This window comes from Netta rufina (assembly GCF_964035555.1).
Source record: "Netta rufina genome assembly, chromosome: 3".
In the NCBI taxonomy this organism is placed as follows: Eukaryota; Metazoa; Chordata; class Aves; order Anseriformes; family Anatidae; genus Netta; species Netta rufina.
The window spans coordinates 61,316,762-61,335,511 of record NC_140125.1 but is presented as its reverse complement, the minus strand read 5'-3'; the positions used below and the strand labels follow the sequence as shown (position 1 = coordinate 61,335,511).

Here is an 18,750-nt window from a genome sequence, read left to right as displayed (position 1 = left end):
TTCAGTTATCTACCTCCGACAAAGATACTAACTGCATTAACTCTCAGCATGGCCTTCTGGAGATTATGAAATAAGCACAAGTTCCAACGGATCAAAAACAAAAAAAAAAAGACAAAAACTAGAAACAAATTGAAAAAAATGTGCACCTTGTATTTTTTAGGATTTTTTTTTTTAAGACAGAACTCAAGACAACAAAATGTGTACTGTAAATAGTAGGCACCGTAATCAATATGAGCCACCAATAATTACACTTGATTCAGGCCACATCCAGAACTCTTATTTACAAATATTTAACTTAAATACAACATTAAGTATTTCATTACATACAAAGTAAGAAAAGAATACTATACACCCGGGAAAGATACAGTATTTCTTTTAAATAGGTACATTACATGTAGGCTGAACAGTACCGGTTTGGTTCACGTTTTTATGACCCCTTCAAGGAAATCCTTCTCCACCATTTCTTCTATCTTCTGCCTCGCTTTGCTGGAGAACTGCTTGAGGTTCTCCATCTTTATGTCCTTGTTCGGGAAGCAGTTGGGGTAAAGGACAGGGCTCCCTGAGTGTCCAACGCACCTGCTTGTGACTTTGCTGTTAAAAACTTGGCTGAGTACGTTAAAGAAAGGCAAAAGCTGCTCAATGCTGCGAACAGTGTAGATGGTTAAAAGCAAGTGGCCTGGCTCCCAGCTTAGTGTTTTCCCTGAGCTGTCCTCTTCTGGGTTTTTCTGTAAATAGAGAGAAACAGGAAATAATGCAGGACAAAACAGAAGAAATACAGGCACAAATAAGAGGCTAATGCCTGATAAAGTATTTTTCCTTATTCTAGAACTATTTATCCCAGCAACAAAGTATACAGAGGCTGCCGCGCAGCTTTCGGAGCAGATCTGCTCCCTGTTACTGCTTGGCTGGAGCCCTTCGGAGGCGACACCAGGCGAACGCTTGCCTCCGCTGCCCCTCTAGCTGCTCTGTAAAGCAGGCTGCATTTCTGAGACAGCCCTCAGGCTGCATCCTACAGCCCATGGCAGGGACAATAAACCCCTCAGGGTGTTAGAATGGAAGTGAAGCATTTTCATTTTGTAGCTTGAGTTCCAAATTTTCCGAAGAGCAAAGGCAGTGCTGTTTCAAATATCATAACTAGCACATCTGGAGGCTCTGCGCAGACACCTCACAAGCACCTCAGGAAGTTCTCGCAATGCTACCCAGTTCAGCTGCTCATCGTGTGTTCCCACTAGCCTCTGACTACACACCTTGCACTTCATGGGGAGAATGTCAAGGGGGAGAACTTCAGGAGCACCACCACTGAAGGCAGCAGTCACACACTCAATGCTTGCAGTCAGTGTCCTGGTATAACTGTTCAGGGTCACCTTAACTGTCTGCATGCTAAAATATCTGAGCACTAACATCCAGCTGCTCATATAGGAATCTTTACTCTTTTTTTGTTGTTTGACTCACAAAAAACAACATTCAAATCTAGACAGCAAGGCACTACCAATACCGTAAATGCCCCATTTGGAGAATTACTGACAAACCAGCATGGGGGAGCTACCACCATGAAGCAGGGTTCCAGCAGGACAGTTTCTGACTCCCTAAGGCAGGAGAAGAGCAGCACAAAGGCCAAGTCCCGACCTGCCTCTGGGCTGCTCCTCCCTGCCTCTGCATCCAAGAACCCCACGGGCTGTGCAGGCGCCGCGGGTGTGGGCCCTGCTGCCAAGGAGCAGACTCAGTACCGAAGGGAGAACAAAGGGGAGTGGAACATAAGGTAAGGACTAGTGATGGCGCAGCCTTTGAGCAGATTTCTTCAAGAAATGGTATTTAACAAACACAATTTTTGTCCTTCAAATAAAAGCAACTGTCTGTTCCAATTCAGGAGCCTGTGACATCTGTTTCACAAAGCAATTAGATTAAATATGAACACATTCAGTATTTCAGTCTGGTTGTTTGGCTCCCTGTCACAGGAAACAATTATTGCAGCTATACTGCTTATCCTCTAAAGTATTTCTAGAAAAGAAAGCCTGCAAAATAAGCTAGAACAAAAGGAAGACTACATTCCAACACAGAGTTGACAATGCCTCCTACACAAACTGCTAATTTTTGTAATTTAAAAGTTTCCCATCGGATTCATGGAAGAGAGGCTTTTCGGTACCGGTCTCTGCCGTGCTCTGTACGACCCCGCGAGGAGCACGGAGCGGCTCCAGCACGCGGCCGGCAGCAGCGCACCCAGCAGTCAGCCACATGGGTGCACGTGCAAACACCGCCGGTGCCTCTGAGCAATGAAATACAATCTGTCCAAGCCATTTCCTCACAGCAGCATCTTTGCCAACACAGCTACCTCCTTAGATACTAAAAGCAACAGTTAATTTGACAGACTGCGTTAGGGATTGTTTCATGCCTGCTTTCTGTTTGGCATAATTAATTTCACAAGGATTTGCGAAGATGATTCCTTTTAGAACAAAAAACTAACTTTTTGCAATCTAACTTAAAAGTAAATTTATGAGCTATCTATAAAGATGAGGGCCCTTAGGATTACTTCACTTCAAAAATAGCTCGCTTTGTCCTCTAAAAAGACTCCTCTCTTTCAGTTCAGAAAGTCAAATGCTACCCAGGGCCTCAAGGTGATGGTGTTATGGTGAGCTTATTTCACAACTCAAGCATCAAAGGCCACCCTCACCTGATGCTTGGCCATCTCCAATCCCTCCAAAACCACCGTCTTAAAGTCCTCCTGTTTGTCCTGTGGAAGGAAAGAGGAGAACTTTCAGACTGCATTTCATATATGGAAATCATACGCTGCCATGAAGGCTGTGCAGTTGGTTGGGTGCCGTGTTTCAGCAGGAAGTTGCCGGCCCCAAAGAGCGCGTTGGCCAGGAACGGCAGAGAGGGGCTCATGGGGCCAAGACACTCCTAGACAATGACAGCACTGTCAGGTTGTTCTGTTTATGGCCAGCAGTGCCAAAGGAGGTTTTTAAGCACACTCCCCTCGGACAACAGAGCCTAAGAAACACCCCGCTGCATGAATCAGAACATTAGTCAGAGCGCCCTGAGGCAGAATTAAAGCCAACTGAAACACTTTGCTCAGAAACAGTATTTTCTAAGGAAAACACACAGCTACACGCGACAGTGTCCTCCTCTGCTCCAAGAAGAAATGGCCTGGAAATCCGTATTCATTACCTCGTGGTCATCTCACCGCGTATTGAGTGAACAGAAAAAATTATTCAAAGTCGCTGACCTTTTTTTTTGTTTGTTTGTTTGTTTTGTTTTTAAATAAACCTACCTATGTCTTTGTCTGATGCTGGCCTGAGATTACACCAGCAGGAATCTCCCATGCTGGATAAGCTCCTTTCCATTCTCCATTGAAATAAACACTCAGACGTACAGTAACTTCCAGCACTAAGGCCTCACTGAAAAGCAGAGCTGGATAGAAGTGGCGTACCTTTGCTTTTTTTCGCAACAGCTTTGCCAGACGCACCACGTAAGGTTTGAATTCCCTCTGATGTGTACCCTGTCTTCGTACCTCCAAGCCTGAATCATCTGATGCTTCTGGAATAAAAGCCCAGCGATACCTGTCATGAGATAGCACAAGCAGACGTTATCCTTACTGAACATGCAGCCTTTTCTGCTGGATCTAAGAACAGGAGAGGATGAGGAAATCTAGTTAAATATCAAAGAAAAAGGAACAAAAAACAAAAGCCAATATTTGACAGGAATAGTGAAGTCACATTCTGAAAAGGGGAAGGTAACATGGCTGAGAAAGGTAGCATTGTCTTTCTCCTTTAGCATTTCTTGAAGTATTTAGGGATGTCAACTTTTTTTTAAGTTACTTAAAACACTTGCATGTTTGTGATACTTCGAATAACATGCCAAATATTCTCTATATACTGGGTTGATAGGAAGAATTCATTTATTTTATCTATTCACAGGCCAAAAGGATAAAATGAACCATTCCCTCCCCTTCTGCTCACTGCACTGCCAAGACTGGCTACCTGCATTATAAACTATAAAGGAAATTGAAGTTTCCGTCCTCAGGGCTCCTGTCCAAGTCTCTGTGAGAACTCTAAGAGACAGCATGATTCAGCATGACTGCTGTCTTTCCAGAAAGGCGTGCTAATGACCTTAATAAAACTGGTTTGACTAATAGCGGAGATTAGGACAGCACACAGAGCTTGGCAAGAATTATGAGCGAAACCCCCAGAAAATAAATCAAATCAAGGAACCTTTGAGATTAGCTTTAGATTTATGAATAGTTCAGGTCACAAAGTGACAGCGTGCAAGTCCTTCCACCTTCTAGCACACGCGAGGATCTTTAGAATGCCAGGTCAATTAGAGCTGACCAAATATCTCCACCGTGCAGCATCAAGGAAGAGAAGAAATACTTGGTTTTGTCCTGTGCTGCTTCTCACTTCTGCAGTCTTCAGCATTGTTCTACGTTCATTTTTCTCCAATGGAATAGGATCGCAGAGGCACTGCGCAAGCAGTTTGCATGCATGAACGCTGCTGCTCTAAACCAACCTAGAGAGCCCCCTCCACAAGCAGGTTTGTTGCTGCGTATTCCAGTCAGCTCACACAGGAGTAGTTTAAGTGAAATCATACTGGGATCATACAGTCATCTGATCTGATGACTTAGTCACTGAGACACGTGGGTGTACTTTGGGTTCTCAGACATTACTGCAACTAAATACTTGAAAAACAAAATATTTCATATAAGTTGCTATTACTCATTAGGTCGCAGGTGTGGAGAATCTCAAGCCACAGGCTAAATCAAAACAGTTTGAAATCATCTGCTGGGCAGTGTCATTTGCTCTGGGGGCCACTCTGCCATTGGCAGGGGTTGGACTGTGGGCTACTCTGGATGAAAACCAGAAAGGGAGAAGAAATTGGAAAATGCAGATTTTAAACATGAGAATTTTACCAAGAGGCACAGATAAACATCCAGAAACCTAGACGATAGCATCTTTTACTCACATCTGAAATTGAGGAAGGTTTTCAGATGGCAAAGCTAGGGCCAAATCCAGGAATTTGCAAGCAGACAAGTACAGGTTCAGCCATCTCTGGCTATTGTAGGACGTGGAGAAACCATTTCCTCCCGTGTATGTTGTCTCCAGACCAGCAACGGATGGGCCAGAAGTCCTAAAATAAGGTACCGCAGACAGGTAAGTCATCATGAGAAGATCCTCCTTCTGTGCTTGCCTTTATGAACGCACAACTCTTTATTTACGAAAACAATTCGACATCCATAAATCAAAACAGAATGTTGCAAGTCTGTGCTATGGCTGGAGTTTAGTACGTGTGTGTATAAATAAAACGTTTATATAGATATAAAAATAAAAATATATTACACTGTATCTGATTCCTGTCAGTCATCCAGATTAAGAGGGAGTTTTAACTCACTCGTTATGTGGATATTACTTTGTTTTAGAGAAAATTCTTCAAAAGAATACAAAGCTAGGAAAAAAGTGAAGAACAAGACTTGGGCAAATAACTCCTCTTGTTCTTTTGAGATGTCTGAGTCTATTGCTAACACTGACTGAAACTAGACCACACTACACAGAGGGTAGGTGCGATAGAAATAGGCAATACAACAAAATTAAAAGCTCTGCCTAATCTCTGTGTCTTTCTAACACTAAAAGAAACCACTTTTTTAATAGAATTTTAAAAGGCGCAATCTTAATCTAAATATATGCATAATACAGAAAAACTATAAAGTCACGTGATCTGTATTTTAATTGCAAATCAGGGTCGTTTTAGCCAGGAAGACGCTAAGAACTAACATACTTGTAACGCATAATTTACCCTAGATGTTTATGAGCAATCTAACAGTTGTTTTTTGTTGTTGTTGTTGTTTTGCCCTGAACAATGTGTTCCTGGTACTGCAGTCAGACTGGAACACTCTTCACTTGTCCGTTTCATTTGAGCTTGACAATTGTTTCTAAGACAAACTACTCTGAAGAATGGCTCATCTGTCCATCAATGTGCCAAGAGACCGGTATTAAGCTAAAAAAGCAGGAAGTTCGTAAATTACCTGGAAATGTCTTCATCTGCAGTGAGCTCCTGTTCCATCAGTAAAAATACTTGTACCTGAAGATCAAATGCTGTATTTTAATACCATTTTTTACAGACTGCGACCCAGGAAAATGCTGTAGGGAAGTGTGAGTAATAAGCCTTAGAGGAACTATTGTTTAGAGCTTTATTTCCATTCCTGGATGATGCCCACTGAACTATGAGTGGAAAATGGCACTCTGAAATTCATCCCTCATGTACAGCTCAAGTAGCACAAGGACCTGGCTCTCTTATGGCCAGGGAAGCTCTCAGAGGCTAATTCCCCCCACTTCTTAGAAAGGGAGCCCAGCAGAGAGCAAGGCCTGAAGGAAATGAGAATAAAGAATCACAAAGAAGCAGTTAAGCTCAGGTGTGAGTTCCTGGAGACAACACAGTGCTGCCCACTGGAAGCAGTTCCTTGACTGCTGCACCTTGCATAAACACCAGGGGACAGCACAAGGATAGGAGAGCCATGCTGCTCCCAGCTCTTAGCAGATCTCACAGGGTAAATGGGATTTCCAATACTTACGCTATTAACAGGCTTAAAATTCAATACAGATACTGCTAAAAAATGCACTTGATTTTTAAAATATTATATACAGCTTTTCTCATCTATTGCTTAAATCTGTGGTTAGTTGTCTACAGTAGGCACCAACAGATATCAAACAAATAACAGCAATTATTCTGATTTGTAATTTGTGTTAGCCAGCCCCTTACGAAGTACTTCATTAACGGGCTAAATGGACCACAGGATGCACCAAGCACTCCACCATTCCTCTTCCCAAAACCCAGAAGAGCATGTCAAATGGTCAACATTTGAGGCTAGCAGCTCTGAAAACAGGTGTTTCTCCTGTCTTAGGCAGAGTAAAATGAGAAGTAGAAAAGCTGAGAACAGAGCCTTGTATAAAGCTAGTTACAATATTTCAGTCACAATGTGATCTGAATGAGCACTAACTGCCAACACAGCATGGATTCTGACTCCTTTAAGGAGCTTCTCAGCCTCGTTGTTGGAGGAAGAAGGCTGAATGAGCAAGGAAGCAGCCACAGGGACTGGCAATGTTGGATTGGGTATGCATACATGGGCAGAATTTGAAGGAGTCAATATGGAACAATAAAAGTAAAGGCAAATTTAACTCAGGGGACATTTGAACTTCAGTAGTATAAGCTAATGTGTTCTATTTGGCTGGGAAAAAAATAGACACACGGACTATGAAAATAAGTCAGCTTTCAGTTACATGCATGCTATCAAGAAGAAATTTTCTTAAACATTGTGGAATTGGGTTGTGTCTCAAAGTTGCACCACTTTTCCAAATCACGTATGCTAACTGCAACTCACCAGTTCAGTGATCATGGTAGGCCAAAGCGAAGTAAGGTGCTGCGGGGACATTCTTAAGAGCAATACTCTGAAAAACAGGAACACTTGGGAATGAAGGGTGGGCACCTGTGGCAAACGGAGACTTTCTACCAGCCTTTCTGAAACAAAAAGCCAAGAAGGTTTTCTCAGTTCAGAATAATTCCAACTTGCATTTTCTTCCCTCTTAATTTAAAAAAAAAAAAAAAAAAAAAAAAAAAAAGTATCTGCCATGTCATTGCTTCAGTATGTTCTTTTACATTGACAGAATAAAGCTGTAGCAAATAACCACTGAGAAAGGAACCTTCACTAAGCAAGGAACAAAAGCAAGAAACTTCATAGCAGTTGTGTATTTTCAGTCAAGTTCTCCACATTACTGCAATACTGCATCTGGGAGTTTTGCAGTTTTACTCCTTCCAAAAAGAGGAGTTAACAGATTCCAAATAAAACAAAAAGGGCTCAAACAGCTAGAGTATATATTATTAAAAGGCTGCATCATCACAGTAAATTAATCTTACACAGGGATAAGACACTGACATTTAACTATAAGCATTCAACACTGAGGCAAACAAAGCAATTTATCAGTCAAGCCAACACATGCACTTTGCAGTTCAGACCACTGAAAAGCATCTTGTATCTTGAACATAGTAAATGCAGCTACTGACTGACTGGGGAAAGAAATTTCAAAGAATAAGTCCTGGAACAAATGAAATGAGAAAGATGATGCATCTGACTTTCTATACGGAGGAAGAGACCAAGGTATTCATCTTGGCAGCAGTAGCAGACAATATACCTCAGAAGCTGCTGTAACTATTTGCATCATCTTAGAAAATCAAACAGATCTCATTCCCAATCTCTTCATTTAAAAAGGTCAGTGGAATAGATATTCTTCAGTGATAAATAGGACATACAATCAGAAAAGCAGAAAAAAAGCACTACAGAAGTCAACAATTCAAAAGCTCTTCAAGGTCAGCCTTCGTATTTATCCCTAGTTGAACATTCAAGGTATAAGCAGATGTCATGCCAAAAAGCACCTTTCAGGTGCCCAGGGACATCAACCAAGGTATAAAATTACAAATCAGTGAAATAATCTAGGTAAGTGAACTGCTAATCAAAGTTCACGTGCTTTGTAACCATTTCAGACTGAATGAGTTCTGAACAAAATCTGCAGAAGTTTTGTCTTCAACCACAGAAACAGTACTGCACACAGATATTCTGGGGGACAAATTTACCTGCTGTTACCCTGTGATACAAATATTCCTCAGTCAAAAATCAGATTCCAAAACTCCATGAACTGCTACATTTTTACTGACCTTGTATATCGGGAAGGTATTTCTGGTATTGGTCTATCTCACTACTAAAAATTGCAAAAGCCAATCTCTTGAGGAGCATAGCGCGCTGTTCCAGCTCTACGTCTCTGTTAGCAAACAGATTGAGCGAACTGCTCTGAGCCACAGCCACTCGTGCTGAAACACAAAATGAAGAGCACAGAGACTAACATCAAATTTCCCTTCCACTCCACTTAAAGTAGCAAATAACTCTTACTTCCATTGCATTAACATAGCTTAAAAGCAGTCATTATGAAGATACTTATTTTGCAGTTTGTGCTTTTAACAATAGTGATTTAAAATATACATTGAAAGAAAACTCATAGCTATACACAGCATAGCTGTGGGTCTTTGGGTGTTTTTTGGGGTCTTTGGGTGGCAGACCAGACACCTTTTTTAAAAAGACAGTTTTCAGGTACAGATGCTCATAAGCTTTGAATGAGCAGAATCATTTTTTTTCCTTAAGCAGAGTTCAGTGTCACATGTAAAAAAAAAAAAAAAAAAAAATCTGCTCTGTTTAGTGAACTGTGTCATAAAGGCAAAATTCACTGTGCTCCAGGATGGTCTCAAATTCTCTCACTTCAAGAGATCTTATTTACAGATCACTAGAAACAAATAGTTGAAGAAAAAAGAAAAACATTAAATAATTTGAACAAACTCAAATCAACACTGAACAAATGTTTTCTTCAAGATGCTTATTCTTCCCCTCTTTTTTTTTTTTTTTGTTTCCCTTGGAGAGAAGTCACTACTACATCAATAAATACTTACTCATCAAATCTCGGAATGTGGTTTTGTCATGTGTCATCAAATTATCCATAATAGCTCTCCAACTAAAAGAGAAAGATTATATACAAATCAGAAAAGCAAGAAATAATTACAGGAAGCTTTTTCTGCTCTTTTAACTAATACAGGTCCATTTCTGCTACAATTTGCAATCCGAGCTCTCTGCAATATAGGTACTATTTACCTGGTGCAGTTTGATCTGAAACTATAAAATGTCTACCTCTTTTTCTCAGAGAAAATACTTCAGAAAAATACTGAAATGGAAAAAACAGACTTCTGCACAAGAAATACAGCTTAGGTAGGTAAGTTTCATAATTTAAATGGTAATCTAAAACACACTACAATTTCTCTCAACAGAGACCTGTTGAGAAGTTTTGGACCACATCATACACTGTCGCGTTCAAAGGTTTATGTAAAATTTGAAACAAACACTGATATAAGCAGAAAAAGGAAGGTCTTACTGGTTAACACAAGAAGCATCCATCTGGAAGAAGCTAGAATCCATGAAGAGGTCAAATGCTTCCTTTTTCCATGCTCTCCTTGTATACTGATACCCACTGAGGCTGCTTAATAACTGAACACAGGCTCGATAACTGGAAGCGTTGTGAGCACTAAACAAAAGAAATCAACAGGAAACAACTTAAAATTGTTGCTTTACATAAAGTTTTAATAGATATCTAATCCTTATCATGCCTATTTCAACTGAAGTATCAAACACAACAAATTTTAATTGGTAGTAGAGATCTATACAAATTGAATAAATTGTAAAGATACCTGTGATTACGGAGGTAGGGAACAACATAGTGCATAATATTTACAAGCAAAGGAATAACCCTCTCCTTTTCATCACTGTAGAAAACCATATCCAAGAGATGAGCCAAAACCTACAAAAGGTGAGGAAGTTACGTTATCATGAATTCCCAAACTGCTTGTTATTTACTATACAGCATTTTATTTATTTATTTATTTATTTATTTTTGTATTTTGTCCTTCACTGAATGTTCAAGTTTATGATAGAGGTGATCAAATTTCAGGTACCACACAAAAGCCAAAGTAAAAATATCCCTTAATTGTTAACACAAAATGAGGTTAAAAACACAGAAGCATTAACTCTCGGACAAATCATTCTAAAAAGCAATCTAGAAAAGAAAAAAAAAATCCACAGATTGACTGTGATTATCAGTAGTAAATAACACGTACAACTAAAACACATGAAGTGGGCCACCACAACAGTTCCCTGTACTACACATCTGAAACGGCACACTTTTCTTCTCATCCATCTCACTGAATATTTATAATTAGCTTAACAACAAAGTTTTATTGTTATATGACAGGAACCAGTATGCACTCATACCACTGTTTCCCAGCAAAGCTCATTCCCCAAGCTTTCCACGATATAAAAGATTATTATAAGACAGCATTTATTACACTTGAGGAGGTATTTACCTCAGAAAGCAGGGTCAATGCATGGACACTATAAACAGAAGGAGTTATGCTTGAAGTTTCCATTGCTGGAGACAACATGTCTAAATGAAGATAATAATAGTAAAAAGTTCAAAGTTAATTTTCTTAAGCCATTATTCACCTTGCAGGCATACTTTAATAGTGTGTATTTTGAATGTGCACAGACTTTGCCACACATACCACATAAAGCACTAATGCCTCAACAATACCAAAGCATTTTGAATGTATTCAAATACAAATATTCAATTAACAAAGTTACCTTCTTGGTTCATTTTGGTGTGATAATTAATGTTTATTTAAAAGTTTTATTTCCAATAAAAGATGAAAATGAAGTCACCTTCAATATCCGATTCTACATTGTTTCCATCAACCATAATCTTGGGGGAAGGCTTGACCTCTAAGTTTCGTCTTAGCCAAGTAGTCTGCTCCAAGGAAGAACCAGCAATTGCTCCTATGGCGTCCACTATCTTGTGTGTTACATCCTGATAGAAAAAAAAAAAACAACTTTTAAGAACTTTGTCTAGAAGTGCTATATTTGTTGCCCTTACACACGTTTTTGTTGAAAATCTCTAAGTAATCTCTAAGTGATGTATAGAACTGCTTTAAATCACTTCTGTTCAATATTACCAATGATCTCATTTTCTCTGGAGTTCTTCATCATGTTCAACAGATTAAAAACAGTACTATGTAGAAGATATTACAGATCTTTTCCAGAGGACAGAACTGATATATAAGATAATTCTAGTACATTCAAGAAAAGGTTTGAAGTCAACAGAACAAAAATCTGTAAGTGTTTATCACATCCTGAAGGACTGAAGCGGTTTTATAAAATCCTTCCTACCACATATGCTGACCACAGTTCTGAACACACATCTGGTTGTGGTCGCAACCTTCTCACAAATAAATGTCAAAATAGCTAAGAAGGGTATCTAAGAAGATATCTAAGCATTACTCCACAGACACAATTAGTATCTGGAAAATGCTAAGGAAGTTATATTCTATGAACAATCGCTTAACTCGCGGTTGGCTCTGCATGCTTTCCAACAAGATATTACATCATCTTGAAACTGAACCACGTACACATCTAACTACACATATCTGCTCGTTAAACAGGAATAACGTTCATTAGTAATCAAGCATTTGGGAACAAGCCAATCTGAATATGAGCTTGTAATACAGTGCTGCTACATACATATCAAAATAAATTCTAAGATTTTAACACCAACAGGACCCCTATTTTATTTGCTATAAATTAGCAAGAAAACTACTCTGGGTGGCCCCACATTAGAATTTTTCAAACCATTGTTCTCAGGAGAAAAGAATTCAGAAAACACAGTAACATTAAGAAGAGTTTAGGAATGAAAAATACTGACAGAAAATTAAAAGAACAGGCAAGGCCCTGCTTACAGAAAGCACTCCAGACTAAAAATGTAAAATAAGAAAAATATATGCACTTAATTGAGGAAAATAAGTATCAAATGAAGCAGTCAAGACTCCATTATTTCACAACCAGAAAATTCAATATAGGCAGTATTATTACCAACCTGTTTGACATTTGTCTCTTCCTCAGTCTGCCTTCCAGTCCCACTACCGTCTTACTTGTGACCACCTTTCTAACATCTCCCTCTCTCTCTTCCTCCACCTCATGACCTCCCTCTAAACCTCCCTCCCGCTTTGCTGGAAAACTGGCAGCACTTGGCTGTTGTCCAGCTGCTGTTTCTCTCTCAAGGAGGGCATTAATTATCCTTCTTTTATGTAACAGTCAATTAAAGTAATATCTTTAGGACACCTTCCATCAGACTTGGCTCAAAATTGAGCACCAGTCCTTGGGCTGAATGGAGAAGGACAGCACATAGGTCCAATTTCCTTCAGAAACTACACTAAATTAAACAATCAACATGCCAACAATAAACATTTAAAATTTGTTTAGCACTTACTAATTGCTTAAAAACACTTTTACAAGGAACATAATTTGGGTACTGCCTTGTCATTCATATGATTCTCTCAAACGAGGCATTTATTGTTCAATAGTTTTAAAGCAACAAAGCCTACAAAAAAATCTTACCTGAAGATCTCTTTGGTCCTTCTTATTCTCCAGGCTCGGATTTTTCATAATAAATTCATTCAGAACACTGAAAAAAAAATAAAGCAAATAGGGATTTTGTAAATTTTGTAACCAGTAATTTTGAAAGCCATGACAAATCTGAAGAAATTTATACGCCCAGTATTTATTTACTAAACCTTAATGTCACTACTACTTATCAATATTCTAGGAAATACCTTTGCAAGTTAGTTTTGATTATACCATGAAGTTTATGACATATTTTACTGGAATATACTCAAGTATCTTCAGAAACAATTTTCTAGTGAAGTTAAATCCCAGAAATTCAAGAAAACGGTGCTTGATGCTTTATACAGAAAAACATATCCAACATGTTATTTCTAATACTCCACAAACAGCTTCTGTGCTAGAAATGAATCCTTTCTAGTGGGCTGCAAATCTACATATACCAAAATTAGGCATTATTAGTTATTAAATAAGTAAAATCAGAAATCTAAATCTAATGTTTAAAGAGCCTGAATGGTTCCAATAACCAGTAAGGTAAAGATCTTGTCTTATGTAATATTCTAATAAAAAAGTTCATCTCTCTCTATAACCATTCCTCAGAGAAGACGCTAATAGAAACAGAACACAGGTAACAGGGATTCATCTCCAGATCTTTTTCACTTTGAGTCAACACACTAACACTTCAGTATGATTTCACACTTTAGAAATTGCAGATATCAAGAACCCTTACCCAAGTATGAGGAATTGTCCTGGAGCTGGAAGACCAACCTGGATGGAATCCTTTAAGAGAAGCAGCAGTGCTGCCCAGCTATCTACTAAGCTGGTCACTGGAATCCTAAAGTAGATAGCAATGACAGCAATGAAAATAGGATCATCTCGCTCAGCATTCTTCACTTTTTTACCTCATAGTTCACCTGTCAGATATTGTTAATCAATACTGCTACAGATTTTTAATTTTTTTCTGTTTAATATTAGGTGGTTACATTAAGCCATTAAGAAAAGAAAGAAGGCAGAAGAACAATATACTCAAAAGATGTGCTTTTCAGTCAAATGCTGGAGTGGTAGCAGTGAGTTACAGTACAATTAAGATCAGCTTTCTTCACACAGTAGGGAGACTTCCTGCAAAATTTTCAGACAGGGAAGAAGGGTGATGCAGAATTAGGGAATTCCTTTTCCCTGTTTACTTTATAAAAATCTCCTTCTTCTTTATAACACCTACAGTTCAAAACCGATCTTTCTTCATGATTTATAGTACACAAGCCATTTCTCTTTCTAAGGGTTATAAAATATAAAAAAAAAAAATCCAGTTTGTTCATCTGCTTCTTGGTGACAGGAATAAAGTTTAACTTCTTGACTTACCTTTGAGTATAAGCATAGAAAAACTGCAACATGCAGACTTCCAGTGAAAGATGTTTCTGGGGAAAAAAAATGAAAACTGTTACAGGGAAGAAAAAAAAAGACTTTCCCCTCTTGCTAGAGCAAAAATGAAAACACTATTTTACTGCATTGCCTGAATATGTAAATTAATTCATTAACAAGGTATTATGAACCCTCAATAAGGCATCTCTTTATGAAGTTATTCTTCTTTTGTTTCTTCCTCTTTTCCTCATTTCCCTTTCCCACCCAAAAGAAAATTCAATCTTATACTAGGGTTTCTCTCTTGTAAGGAAGCCATCCCCACAAAACACTTTTGTTCAGAAGCAGTAAACAAGATTCTGCAGTCGTTCCAAAACCAGTAATGACTTACATGACTTCCCTCCAAAAGCTCACTGATCTACTAGATATTCAAAATTTTCACACTAAGTACAGTATGCAATTATTTCATGCACAAAGCCAACCAAGTATGCACATCAGTGTTCTAAGCTTTAGTAAGAAGACACTCAATAAATCAGTAGCACTTCTACAGTTTTCATACCTTGTCCTTTGCTATGGCTGGAGGCTGCTTCAAAACTTCCTTCACTGTTTGTATAACAGTCTCAGTTCTCATAACACTGATTGAGCGAACTAGCTCAACCAGCAGAAGCTGTTCTTCACCTGCTGCAGGAATAACCTAGAAGAATAAACATATGTCACATTACCATCACAGACAATACCTATACCAAAAATTACAATGACTGGCCTTATAGGCTTTTTTCTTAAGTAAATGGAAAGAGACCTACTACTATGGAGGATAAAGAGGATCTAGACCCAAAATGCCTCTTAGAGCCATGTGTCTTTACAGAATATAAAAGCAATCTTAGGAAGTTGCCTATATTGGTAGTGATGCTTTTAAGAAAGCTCTTAATGAGCAGATTTCTATCAAGTGAAGAAGAGTATCCTGACAAATTTTTGAGTGAGAGTAAAAATAATTCTTAAAGCTTCCTTTAAGAATAGATGTTGCCTTCAACTACTTTTGTGGTAGTCTTCAGGTTAGCTCAAGATATTTCAATAAAATAGTCAAAGAACCTTAAGCAATCAAGCAGGTAAGCATACAAAAATCTGAAAATCTGAAACTCGAGGTTGGAAGCATCAGTTTAGCTTTGTCATCTACAATTTGAACTTTGACCACATGGCTTCCAACTTGGAAACACACTCCTTCACAAAACACTACACATTTTTCTGTGAAATGTTTACCTTATCTTCAAATACAACATGCTATATGTGAGATGTTACACAAGAGTTTATGTAAGTTGTTTCTATCCAGGGCATGATGCAAGTTGAAAGCTCCTACAAAGTCATCACTGAACTTACAGTATAATCTTAAAGAGATACATTATAGAGGTTGGGGAGGGTGCTGAGGCAAAGAATACACAATCTGCTGCAACGTGTGAGATAATTACATAAATAAGGCCTGAAGTATAATTCATATGCAGAGAGGTCAAATTTATAATTGTGGCTTCAGAAGCAAAAAGGCAGCAAATACTCTATTTCTGCAAAAACTAGATGAGTAAAAAGCATAGTAATTAAACTAACATCTGAATATGAACACTGCGAACTAAATTATTCAACAAAATCATGCTTTTAACCAGCTGTGGCAAATAATATATATGTACAAAAATCTTGACTATTTATGAAGATACTTAGCATGCATTCATGTCCCTAAGCTTCTGCACAAATCATCATTATTCTATTACTCTGCTACAGAGCAACTTTGGTGGCACACACTGTCCTAGATTCTAGAAAGGTACAGGGAAGTAATAACAGGTTTTAAATAAAATCAGTTTTAAATTGGTAACTCCCCAACAGTCCAGTTGCTAATTAAAAATACAACATAAATATTTTCCATTTCATAATATGCATTAGTCACTGGAATGCCAAAATCTTATCCTTAATGCTTCCATATCACTTAAAGCTATTACTGCAATTTAAAGTGACCATGGCAGTATAAGCATACCTTTGTTCTAGATGTATTTTTATTTTGTCTTCTTTCATTCCATACAAATGCAATAGCAGCCATAAAGTGAACACCATGATTCATTGAAATTGGACCCAACAGTTCAAGAATCTGCTGCCTCAAATTCTGAAATATGGAGGAACACATACACTTTTAGTTAAGTATCCCTGCATTACGTTCAGAACAGCTAAGAAAATGTACTTTACGAATTTGCAAGTGATAATGAAGTAGAAAGCAACATATAGAAAAGTACAGAACTCAAGGTGATCTAACAAAATGGGTAAATGTCCTGAAAAAGATAAGCAGCAATAACAGCTTAAGCTTTGCATGTAAAGGTAGGGAATAAACAACTAGCTATTCAGGATGAGAAACTATTTAACATAGCAGTGCTGCATAAAAAAAGAAAAAATAGAATTGTTGGATTATTGTGGATCACAAACTCACTGTGTTGACTTTGCAAGGAAGTGGAAAAAGGCATTCATAAATACCAGCACATCACGACAGACATAAAATATTTTTCTTGAAAGAAGATACCATGTACCATGTCCAGTTTTGGACACCTTACTTCAAGATATGTACACAAGCTGAGAAAACTCAAACTATAAAAAATAAGACAGATCAGTGATACAGAAAATGACCTATGAGAAGAAGCAAAACTGGGTATGTATAGGCAGGAGGAAAGAGGGTAAGTGTAGATATAACAATTATCAAGTGCTTATTATTATGAAGAAAGAAAGATGTGTACGCTACAGATAGGGATGGGAAATGAGAGAAATATAGGGATAGGAAGTGAGAGAAAAAAATAAGTAGTAGGGAAAAAAAAAACACAGAAGAAAGAACAAGCTACTCTGTATGACTAAAATATTCATTGTTGAAACTCTTAACATCATGTTTTTTTAAACACATCAGATTTCTTTAGGCATTTATTTCATAAGCCACCTTCTCATCCTGTTCTTCATCCTGTTTCCTATGACAGGAAGATTTCAGAGAAAAGTGCACTTTTATCTGTTTCCTGAAAGCCATTTCTATGTTAGTCTGATATATTTGAGTAGGAATTGTCTAATCTTTCAGAAGACTGTTACATAGGATACTAGATCTTGACTATGCACTTCATACAATTGCCAACAGTGTGGTTGCTGTCATTAGAAAGGATGTTAAAAAGGACGTTTTCATGGACAGCATATGTTGAATGCTCTTTTGAATATTATGGATTTCGGCAAACTAAAGAAAACCTAGGATTTACAGAAAAGTTAATATTGAACCAGAGTGAAAAAGCCTATCTTATTTTCACTGAAGAAGCATAACATCATATGCCATCCATGAGTACAGACCCCCTACTTCCTACTTCATTGAGTAGGAAGCCCTACTGGCAGCACAAATATGACCATGGATAATGTCTGTGGAAAGACATGGAGTCTTAAAAAAAAAAAAAGTGATCACTCCTCCAAACTGAATGACAAATGTTGAAAATGACGTAAAATGGCATAATCTGAAAAAGTACCTGGTAATATCCAAAATAACTGTTAGGAAATAATATTTTAAAACATCTCAGATTTAACTGACAATTTTGTATTTTAAAATGTGGAATATTAGAAGTTTGAAATGCTTCTAATAAGAGGGCTAGGCAACAGTCTCAATATTTGACCCCCTCTCGGATTCTCATCTTTGTGATTGCAGGGCTATTTCCCCATGTGTAAGGATATCACAGTATGGGCACTGAATGAGTAAAGGAACTAGTTCAAAACTGTCTGAATACAAGGCGTTTTAAGAGGACAGCTCTCTTTTGTTATGATTCTACATGAGCATTTTACATATTTTGAGGCATAAAAGTGTGGCATAAAATGGTTCAAGTATTTTGAGGCATAAAATGGTTCAAGTATTTTTCAGGATGGGTTTAATTTTCTTTGTAGAAAGCAAATGGGAGACTTGCTGTTAGCTGATACATTTACGTTTAAAAGCAGAGTCAATACCCATTTTCTTGGGTCTTGTTTCTCAGGTGGGTGGGTAAATTAGGACAAATGTATTAGAAGTCAATTTACATTTAAGGGAATGTAATTGGATTTAGTTTGATGAAGGTATTTATGTACCATGTAAACAATATTATCCCTGACATCCTGACCTTTGTTGACCCAAGATTAATAGTGGTAATGGATGCAGCAGCGGCAGCAGTAGTTTTCTCTGAAGAGTCTGCAAGGTGAAGGATGCTCCACAGCAAAGTCACAGAAGACATTATCATGTGCAGGATAGAGAGGATCCCATTGCGTGCTTCAATCAAGTGCTTCTGATCTACATTAACCAAAAGCTGGAACATTTCAAGGGAAGAGGGGAAGAACAGCATTAAATATCTACACAA

General features: G+C 38.0%; 1 protein-coding gene across 7 annotated transcripts in view; it reads right to left on the bottom strand.

Annotated features, from left to right (window-relative positions):
• Positions 1-129: 129 nt before the first annotated feature.
• Positions 130-18,750, bottom strand: part of DOP1A (DOP1 leucine zipper like protein A) — a 62,326-nt gene continuing 43,705 nt past the window's right edge. For 2 of the 7 annotated variants that reach the window (XM_084284236.1, XM_084284237.1), the window contains 18 exons: positions 18,517-18,699; positions 16,398-16,523; positions 14,940-15,074; positions 14,384-14,439; positions 13,755-13,859; positions 13,022-13,088; positions 11,294-11,438; positions 10,939-11,018; positions 10,267-10,376; positions 9,954-10,103; positions 9,478-9,539; positions 8,695-8,847; positions 7,367-7,503; positions 6,014-6,069; positions 4,957-5,121; positions 3,428-3,557; positions 2,669-2,728; positions 130-725 (listed from right to left, as the gene is read on the bottom strand). In XM_084284236.1, coding sequence (XP_084140362.1) covers positions 420-725; positions 2,669-2,728; positions 3,428-3,557; positions 4,957-5,121; positions 6,014-6,069; positions 7,367-7,503; positions 8,695-8,847; positions 9,478-9,539; positions 9,954-10,103; positions 10,267-10,376; positions 10,939-11,018; positions 11,294-11,438; positions 13,022-13,088; positions 13,755-13,859; positions 14,384-14,439; positions 14,940-15,074; positions 16,398-16,523; positions 18,517-18,699 — 2,226 coding nt within the window. In that variant the 3' untranslated portion in view covers positions 130-419. Of the gene's footprint in view, positions 726-2,668; positions 2,729-3,427; positions 3,558-4,956; positions 5,122-6,013; positions 6,070-7,365; positions 7,504-8,694; positions 8,848-9,477; positions 9,540-9,953; positions 10,104-10,266; positions 10,377-10,938; positions 11,019-11,293; positions 11,439-13,021; positions 13,089-13,754; positions 13,860-14,383; positions 14,440-14,939; positions 15,075-16,397; positions 16,524-18,516; positions 18,700-18,750 lie in introns of those variants that run through there. The other 5 variants (XM_084284238.1, XM_084284239.1, XM_084284240.1 and 2 more) reach the window with 4 other exon arrangements.